The following is a 9,675-nucleotide window of genomic DNA, read 5'->3' on the forward strand; positions in this document are numbered from 1 at the left end:
GGCCTTCATGCATGCCTTTTGCATATGGATGAGCCTCGGGGTCACACTGTCCCTCTGAAGAACTATGGTTGCAGAGGGTGATAGAGCCCCGGTGTGCTCTCCAGGCGCTTGAGCTCCTTCCCCTTCTAAGCCAGTGCTCCTCTCCCCCACCCCCACCTGACAAAGATTAGATTCCTGGGGCGGGGGGGGGGGGGGAGGGAAAGGTTAGACTTCTTCTCCCATCCACCTCGGATCCGCCCCTGACCCATCCTTAGCACCTGTTCCTGCACCCTCACGTTCCATCCGGCCTTCTCCCTCCACCAGCTGCTGCTGGGATCTCTGCAGGCCTCACTGGGTTGACTCTGAGCCCTTCTCAGCAACTTGTTGGCTTTGCACCTCTGCTTTTAGTTGGTTCATCACGCCTTGCCCCTGTTCTGCCTTGTTCCTCTGTAGCATTCTGTTTTTCTTAGGGAGTCTGATGCCCCGAAGGTACATACTGCTCTGATGCTGAGACATATGCTGCCTCCTCCCCACTCACCATTGTGTGCTATATGGATTCAGCCACTTTCCTGAGTGGACAGTGAAGCTCCCCAACACCTAAAACACACACCTACCAACGCCTATACACTCCAAATTCTAGCTGCAAAGATAAATGCGTGGAAGCATCGAGTCCGGGGAGCCCAGACTTGCTCATACAGTCTCCTCTCCTCCCTGGAGCTCCCCATTTCCAGGGAGCAAGTGGGGCACAGATGGGGGTGGGGGAGAAATGGGACCTGGGTGGTTACCATGGCAACAGAGCCTAGCAACAGCTGAGCGGCTGATGTGTGGGCTTTTGCAGGGCTGTCACTAGAGCCAAACCTAGAATGGGGGGCTCAGGGGTGACTGATCCCAGCTGGGCAGCCTGTGTTCTCTCCCCCAAACGTACCCCTTGATTCCACCCCCACACCCTAGCAGCGTCTCTCTCTCAGAGAGGGCAGAGTGGGGAAAGCTAGTGAGAGTTAACCACAGGGGTTCTAATGCTGCACAGCTTTTGGGGGGGGGGGGGCAGCTGTAGATGGGGCAAGTTAGGGAGCAAGGCTGAAAATAAACCAAGCAAGGCAGCCTCTTTCTTGTGGCCCCTCTCGCCTCTTCCCCTTTACTTCATTTCACCCTTTACCTTCCATCTGTCTTATCAGCTCTCTCCTGTTTTTGTTTGCTTCATTGCCTGTCCCTTTTCTCTGTCTCCTTTCTCATGGGTCTCTCTTGACCTTCACTGGCAAGTAACAAGCAAGCCACTCTTCTAGTTTCTCTTGCTCTGGCTGCTCCCTTCAGCTTCTCCTTCCATTCTCTCCCAAGTCAAAGCCCGTGGAGCGCCTGGGTCGCTTAGTCGGTTAAGCGCCAGACTCTTGATTTCGGCTTAGGTCTATGATCTCAGGGTCATGATCTCAGGGTCATGAGATCAAGCCCCACGTCGGGCTCCCATGGGGGCTGGCAGACTGCTTAAGATTCTCTTTCTCCCTCTCTCCCTGCCCCTACACCCCTTAAAAAAAAAAAGCCCAGGAACCCTAACTCCAGGTCAGAGCAGGCCAAGTCACCCTGAGTCTTGAGGGGTTCCCTCCAACCCCCATTCTTCTTTTCCTTCCTTCTTGGTTGCCCATTGCCCCCTCCCTCTCCTCTCTTCAGGGTTCATAAACAGAACCAGGGGACTCCGGTATCTTGCAAAGGCTTTATTTGAAAATTTTGAAACTTACATCCCACAAGAATTCAAGATTATCACCACAAGAAGAAAGAGATAATACAAAAATATATATCACAGCATAGGAGCCAGGTAAGAGAGGAAGAAGGAAGGAAGGTGGAAAAATGATGAGACGTAGGGACAAATGAGAGGGGAAGGAGGGGGACAGGCAAAAGGAGGAAGAAGTGGAAAAACCAAGGAGGGCAGGGAGGAGGAAGGCGAGGGAGCCCAGGAAGGGGAGGGATAGACTGGGAGGCAGAGCTCCCGATGGCCGTAAACCAGCTGGCCCCAGTCCCTGGCAGCCTAGGTGAAGTTAGGGAGGCCCTCAGGAGGCTGGGAAGTGGAGGACTGGCTCAGGGACTCTGAATTCCAGAGAGTGACCCACACACGGACAGCCAGGACAGACAAGACAGAAGGAACTTAGGAGGAAGGGAAGGGCAAATGGGAGCCCCTTTCTCATGTAGTGCAGCAGGTGACTCCCCAAAACCCATCTCCCAGACAACAGAATTTAGCAGTTGGGGAGGGGAGAAGTTTGGGGCCTCACTACCCCCATTCCCATGGGGGAGCCCTCAGGGTAATGAGCACGCCCTTGGAGTGGGATGGGGGAGACAATGAAACACATGACATGGGATGGGACCATGACAGATGGGGGCATGAGAAGCCCCCAGCTCTCCTCCCACCCACCTCTGGGGCAGCATGCAGGGGCCACAGAAACTAGATCAGTGGGTGTTCATGAGGGAGAGCGTGAGCACAACACACAATACCACAACATGGGGCCAGGAAATGCGAGTGAGAGGTAACAGGAGAGTCACCCACTGACCACTGAGTGACTGAGCTGAGCCTGGAATGTGGGAGGAAGAGAGAGTGAAAAGTGTGAAACAAAGGGAGAATGTGAGGGATGGGGAGGGGCGGTGTGGGTGGAGAGAAGGTGCAGAAGACTGGCTGTACAAGAGCACAAGTGTGTGCGATGGCCCAGGAGGGTGGAGGTGAGTGTGCAAGGCTTTCATGTGAGTGTGCAAGGGTAGGGATGGGGGACCAGAAGCCACAAATATGTGAGGCCCCCCACCTAAAGGAGGGTGAGCAGGTAGGATCGCCTATGGGGCTAGTGAGGGTTCCAGGGTGGTGTGCAAGGGCAGGAGCCAGGAGCCCCTGTGGCCCCAGCTCCCACAGCTGCCCCACCCTCAGTGGGATGGGGGCTATGCCGGCCCCTTGGCCTCCTGCTTGGCGGCACCCCAACATTGGGGGGCATCACAGATTCACCAGGGGAATCCTGAGAGGAAGAGGGAAAGGGCACAGTCAGGAACCACTGGGTAGGCCAGAATCGAAGGGAAGTCCAAGGCAAAGAAAGGGACTCAAAGATAAGAGGGCAGAGTTGAGTTAAACGACAGTGTGAGAACAGGACAGAGATCCACAGAGAGCGGGAGAAGGAAGGGTCCCCTAGAGAGGACCTGGTCCAGTCCTAGGGAGGGCCAGGGCTGTGTGGGGGGTAGGTCTACCTCCTCCCCACCCACCCAGGAGGGAACACCCCCAACCAAGGCTCTGGACCAAAGGTGCCTTACCTCCCAGCCCTCCCATCCCTTTGCCCCTGCCCTCACCGGTTCAACTGGAAGGCTGGAGCCCCCTTGGGCTGGGGCATCCCAGGCCGGGGTCCCCCTCGGGGCTCCTCATGGTCAGGGGTGGGGGTAGGCGAGTCCCCGAAGGCCCCCAGCACAGTGACCCCAGCTGGGGACAGGTCTGTCAGTGGCTGCTGGCTCTCTTCCTGCCTCAGGGCACCCTGCTGCCCAGAGGGCCTGCGCCGCTTCTGGCTTCGGTCCCAGCTGGTACACGGGAAGGAAAGATGTTCTCTCACACATTTAAGAAGCCCCCATCCTGGGCCTGCAGTGCTGGCCACGCCCAGCTTCCCTCAGACACCCCGACATCCTACAGCAGAGAAACTGGCTTCTTAGCAGTTCCCTATAGCAAATATCTGCAAACTGAGTGTCCATAAAGCTACTTTCCCTACCCCCTGGGGGATTCAGGGATGTAAACCACCTTCCAGACCTGGCCCAGACCCACAAAATCAGTACCTCCTCCCCACCAACAGAGTCCCCCAGAATTGCCCCCTCCCCCATGCATACCCGGAAGAGCCATTTCCCTCCGCAGCAGGCGCCTGGAAGGTTTAGTTCTAGTTCAAAATCAGCTAATGACCTGGACACCTGAGTCTAATGATTCTCTCAGTAAAGTGTGAAGGACTGAGTGACCCGTTATTAAATGCGTGCAAAGAAAGCTCCAGACTTTCTCCCTCCTCCCCAGGCAGCCCCAAGAAGGGGCTCTGCAGAATGGGTCAGTTTTCTCTGTTTTGGAGGAAATGGGGACAAGGCATGCCCACCAAGGCCTCCCCTGCAAGCCTCCAGTGCGCATAAATAATTGCTCTGCCTTTCCCATTATCCTTGTATTTCCCGGGGAAAAGGAATTTGCCCTGATTTCTCACTGTCTCCCCCACCCAAATCCTTACTACCTTTTCCCAAGGTTTTTCTTGCTTAAATCCACCACTTCCTAGCCCACCTCCAGCAAAAATGCTGCCCTTGCTCCTGCCCTCTTCCAAACACTGCCAAACATTAGGTCCCCAACTGCCAGCACCCTCCTCCCCGCAGCTTACCAGAACTTGAAGATGATGCCAGTGGCCACAAGAACAATAATGATGGAGATGGTAATTGTGACATAGAGCTGGGGGTCCACACCTGATTGGGGCGGGGAGAAAGTTTTAGGGAGGCCTGAGGTGACAGGAGCCAAGAGGGGGTAGGGGTTGGGATTAGGCTGTGGGTTCAATAAGCTTGCGGAGTGTTGCCGTTCGAATCCACAATGCCCAACTCTTTCTGCTTTCCTGAGCCCCCCCCCTTCATTCTTACCATCAGCTTTCCCTGAAGTTTTTAGTTGTTTTCTTCCACGTTCCCAAATCTTCTATATACATGTGATGAGGAGGAGGCGCCAAGGCCAGAGAGAACCCCTCTCTCTGCATAGAAACTAGGGGATGGAAATGGCCATCTCTGCACTAGCCTCATCCCCAGACTACTGGCCCAGCTTGGCATTCCTTGAGCCGAAATGTCACCCTGAAGGTCCCTTTCATTCATGGTATTCTTCCGCATGGAATACTCTCACTCCATTTTCAAGGTCTGGCTCCAATGTCAATTCTTGGAAGGTGTCCTGATCCCCAGGCAAAAGTAATCTTGCCCTTCCTTCTTTTCCTGAAAACATGCTGAGTGCCTCTATTAGAGCATTTACTACATTCACTCATCCCCGAGTGTTGGTACATTTGTCTTCTCCAGTGGACCAAGTCCCTCCAGGGCTCAGAGGGCATTTCACCTGTGCCCCTGTGCCAGCACAGTGCCTGACACATTTGTGGGAGCAGCTAACAGACAAGATCTCTGTTGCTGCCCTTGGAGCCTTCAACCAGCCTCCCCACCGCTCATACCCCCCCACCAGCCTCTCCCACTCGCACTCACCTTCCCCATGGGTCCCAAAAAGGAACGGCCGCAGGGTGGCAGGTGCTTCTCCAAGGATGAGCCCATCTCCATCACCCCGCATGGAGTCTGAGTTGGGGTGCGGGGTTGCCAGCCCATGGGGGGCTGCAAAACCATAGTCCAGGGGCAGAAATCCAGGATTGGCAGAGTTGGGGTCCCCCCCATCCTCTCGAGACACTGTAGGGCCCCATACAATGGCCCAGGGGTACTGGGATGAGGGTGGCCCCTCCTCAAAGCCAGATGGGGTGGCAGGGGGTGCAGTGCCTGGCAGGACTTGCCGACGCGATCTTGGGACCCGAGGGGATCGGCTTGGTGGGGGTGCCCGCTCCCACACGCACACGTGGCGTGGGGCAGAGGGGCCTCCCCGGGCACAGGGGGGCCGGGCTGGGGCTGGTGGGGTTCGAGGGGAGGAGGAAGAACCTTGAGCAGGTGGTGGGAGGGGCAGCAACAGCAGTGGCCAAAGAGGGAGGAGGTGGGACAGCAGCAGTGCAGGCCTGCAAGAAGGGAGAAAAAGGGGGTGAGACACAAGCCCGTCTTGGGCTTATGTGCAGAACACAGGCTCATACCAGAGATCCCAGGCTGCCTCCCTCCAGCTTTCTCAGGAAAAGCAGGTGGGCCTTGGGAAGACTGGCCTCATTTCCTCCTTTCCTAGGGTCTGGCCCTCAGGAAGGAAGGCCCAGGGTGGTCCCAGGAGGGAAGGGGCCCAGACCCCAGGAGAAGTGGCCTCTAGGCTCCCTCTGCTGTGCCAAACTTACCACATCTTGGACTTCATGTCCGAGCTCTTCCTCAGCTGTGACCCTGATTTTCAGCCTTTACTGGGGGAGAGAGGGGGTTGTCACATCCCACCCCTGCCCTGAGCATTTCCCCAGCTCATTCAGCCACCAGTCCTACCTGGATCTGCCCTCCCAGGCTGCCAGCTGCCACTTAGAACCCTTGGGGGGGGGTAATCTCCCAGAGTTAGTTCCTGTCTAGCCCCCAGCCCCTATCTGTTACTGCTCTGAAATCCTTGTAACTTCCCCACCTCGGGGTCTACTCTTACTTCTCTGGCTTCCTTCCTTCTCACTTCCTCTGCCCACAGCTCCAAGCTCTTGTTGGAGCTTAATTTAGAGCCAAGAACCTTGTGATTCCTTGAGCACCTACCGCTAGGGAGGGAGTCTGAGAGTGGGGGAGGGAAGAGGAAGTCAGTCTGAGTGAACGTGTGAGTGTGTGTGTGGTGAGTGGACAAGGGGAGCACGCCAGCCTGCCCAGCCTGCTTGGAGTCCCAAGTGGTTCTCTTAGGGTGGGCCCCGGGGAATCTACATCTTCAGGAGAAGGGGAATAGGGGAAGGAGGGATGGAAAGAAAGAAACAGAGAAAGACAGAGGTGGGTGGGAGAGAAACTACAGAGTATAATTTTTGCTCAATGTTAAATCATCCAAAAGCATAGGTGCTCTCTGAAGGGAGGTGGAGCTGGGGAGAGGCCACCCCCTCAAATGTAGCTCTCCTGGGTAGAGTCCTGGGAGAATCTGGATAGTTGGGTTTTGAAAGAGGAAGGACGGGTTCTCAGCGCTGAGGGCGGTGAATCCAGGGGGGCCAGGCTTCCCAGAGTGAATGAGGATATGACACCCTGGGTCCCCTGGATTCTGGGTCTAAATCTGCACACTAAGTGCTCTCAGAGAATAACAGGAGAATATGATGGGAAAGTCTGGGGAAGGGCAAGGGGAAGCAGGGAGTGGGGAGAAGGGTGAGGGGTAAGAGGCTGAGAGAGGGAGGGTAAGGGTGTAGGGTAAGAGGCTGAGAGAGGGAGGGTCGCTTAGGAGTGAGGAGAGGAGAAAGGTGAAGAAGTGGGCACGAGCATGGAAGGAGGGACAGGAGTCAGCCTGAAAGAGGATGGACTGGGAAGGGGGTGGGTACAGGAGATTGGCAGCTTGGAGGATGCTGAAGGGAGAACAAGCTAAAAATACAGGTGAGAGAGGGAAACCAGGAGGGCGAAGGGGTCGCAGGGTCAGGGGAAGAAGGGGGAAGGGCAGGAGGACAGGGAAGGAAAGGTCTGGGCAGGACGGGAAGTGGACAGAGTGGAAGGGGAAAAGAGAAAAGGGGTGGAGAAGACCAGGGACTCGGAGAAAGGAAATGGAAAAGGAGAAAACATCATACGGAGGACAAAATGAGAAAAGGAAGGGACTGGGGACCGAAAACGGAGCAGCAAAGATGGAGGAGTTGGGAAGTGTTTCTTCAAATGTAAAGTGATATGGAGCTCTGGGAAGATACAGGGATGGGAGCCTGGTGGGCTGAAGGGAGAGAGGGACGTGAAGAGAAGGAAGCTGGAGGGAGGGAGCGAGGGAGGGAGGAAGGAGGTTAGAGCGAACCAGTGAAGCGGAGAAGGGCTCACGGGGACATCTGTGGCCAGCTGACTCCAGGACTCACTTGCCTCTCTGCCTTGTGCACCCCCCCAAAACCAACGTCAACTCCAGTCCCCAAGCCCCGCATCCCCTTTAGCCACCCCCTCCAGGAAGCCCGCAGTCCCCAGCCTGGCGCGCCACCCCCACCCTCTCCTCGCTTCTCACCGACCTGTTGTGCGCAGGAGACGAGCTGGGGGTGGGGCGGGAGCCTTCGGGTGGGGGAACCGGGCCCCATCCCCAAAGCTGCCCCGGGCCCACCCCTCCCACGGGCCCGCGCTCCCGGACAGGCTGGAAAGCGGCGGGGGGAGGGGGGAAGCGAGGACCAGGAGGTCAGCGAAGGGACCGCGAGGGAGGGAGCGCCGAGAGCAGAAAAGGAACCCGAGGCAGGAGGATGCACCGAGCCGAGGGCTGAGCCGAAGGCGGGATGGAGGCAGCCGCGGGGACGGTGACCGCTGCGCCAGGAGGGCAGGATGGAGTCGGGACCCGCGGAGGGATGGAGAGCACCGCGGAGAAGGCGCGCCTAGGGGCGGCCGGCTTGAGCCCGGGCGAGGGACCGCGCCGGGAGGGGCGGGGGGCCGAGGGCGCGGAGTCGGGAAGGGCAGGGCCGGGCTCCCGCGGGCGGGGGCGTGTGGGGGGGTCCCTCTCGCTCACCTGCATGCCTGGCGCGGCGGCGCGACAGCTGCGGGCGCTCGGGGCTGCGCGGGGCTGGGGGGTTGCGGGGGCTTGTGGGGCACGGGGCATGGTCGGGGGGTTTGGCCGGCAGCCGGGGCGCTGGAGAGGGTGGGGGGTGGGCGCCCGGGGCGCGGGGCGGCGGCGGCGGCGGCGGCGGCGGCGGCGGCGGCGGGAGATGCTCGGCTCGGCTCGGCTCGGCTCGGCTCGGCTGGGCTCGGCTCGGCAGCTCCGAGCGCAAGGTCTCCGCCTCTCCCCCTCCCGCGGTGGGCCACGCACGGTTTAACCCTCCTGCTGCCGCGCCGCAGGAGTTGCGCCCGTCTGGGTCCCAGGTGGAGGGTTGGAGAGGGCAGTGGACGGTGACCGACAGTCTGATTCCCGGGGTTCTGGGAGCGGACTTCTCCACCCCTTTCACCCAACTACATGGATACCCATGGTCACTCCAGTCCGTTTCTGAGATTCTGAGTCACCTACGGCTCTGCATCCCCAGCTCCGTTTCGCCCCTGGTGGACATTGCCGAGCGCCGGGGATCTAGGTGGGGCTGGGGGTGGGGGTAAAGACCTCGAACCATCCTTGGATTATCCCAAAGGCTTGATCCCCCATTCCACTCTGGCCCTGCTACAGTGCATTCTTCCGGAAGCAACTCAAATGTTCTTTAAAATAAGTAGATCAAGTCGCATTACTCAGCTTTTCTACCACTCTGAGTAGCCAAACTCCTCATCGTGACTTACAAGGCCCTATATGACCTATCCACTAGGTTGCTTTCTGATTTCCTCTCCTCACACTCTTTATGCCCCAGACACATTGGACCTGATCTATGTTCCTAGAACTAAAGGGTTTTAACTTGTCGCTGGGCCTTGGCACTTACTGTTCCCTCTGCCTGGAGTGTTTTCCCCTGGCTTTTCACAATGACTCAAATTTTTTTTCATTAAAATTTCACTGAGATCCAATGTCACCTCCTCTGAGGGGCCTTCCCTAGCCTATCAAAAGTAGCTTCCCCTATCCCCACTCTCACTCCATCCTACCCCATCCCTCTCAATCATGTTTTATTTTATTTTTACTCTTTAAAGATTTTATTTATTTATTTGTCAGAGAGAGGGAGAAAGCACAAGCAGGGGGGAGCAGAAGACAGTTGGAGAAACAGGCTCCTCGCTGAGCAAGGAGCCCGATGCCAGACTGGATCCCGGGACCATGGGATCATGACCTAAGCCGAAGGCAGACACTTAACCAACTGAGCCACCCAGGCGTCCCAGTCATGTTTTATTCTGATTGCACTTCTAGGACACCACACTCTCCTAGTTTCCCTCCAGTCTCACTGGCTTTCCTTTCTCAATCTTCTTCTGCTTGACCTCTAAATGTTAGCCCTCGCTAGGGCTCAGTCCTTGGCTCTCTTCTCTTTCCACATTCTCTGTCCAGTGATGTCATTCCAGTCCCAG

At 57.3% G+C, this 9,675-nt stretch overlaps 1 protein-coding gene across 1 annotated transcript; it reads right to left on the minus strand.

Annotated features, from left to right (window-relative positions):
* Positions 1-2,941: 2,941 nt before the first annotated feature.
* Positions 2,942-5,965, minus strand: PIANP (PILR alpha associated neural protein). The gene is made up of 5 exons (XM_026502579.2): positions 5,949-5,965; positions 5,176-5,687; positions 4,332-4,413; positions 3,289-3,510; positions 2,942-2,963 (listed from the first exon to the last, which is right to left on the minus strand). Exons 1-5 carry the CDS (start codon positions 5,963-5,965, stop codon positions 2,942-2,944), a joined length of 855 nt encoding a protein of 284 aa, XP_026358364.1.
* Positions 5,966-9,675: the final 3,710 nt, after the last annotated feature.

This window comes from Ursus arctos, unplaced genomic scaffold, assembly GCF_023065955.2.
Source record: "Ursus arctos isolate Adak ecotype North America unplaced genomic scaffold, UrsArc2.0 scaffold_26, whole genome shotgun sequence".
In the NCBI taxonomy this organism is placed as follows: Eukaryota; Metazoa; Chordata; class Mammalia; order Carnivora; family Ursidae; genus Ursus; species Ursus arctos.

Excerpts from the sequence above, each read along its gene's own strand:
- PIANP (XM_026502579.2), bottom strand. Across the intron at positions 3,511-4,331 it reads GGCATCATCTTCAAGTTCTG|CTGGGACCGAAGCCAGAAGC; the intron begins GTAAGCTGCGGG and ends CCCGTGTACCAG. Across the intron at positions 2,964-3,288 it reads CCAGCCTTCCAGTTGAACCG|GATTCCCCTGGTGAATCTGT; the intron begins GTGAGGGCAGGG and ends TCTTCCTCTCAG.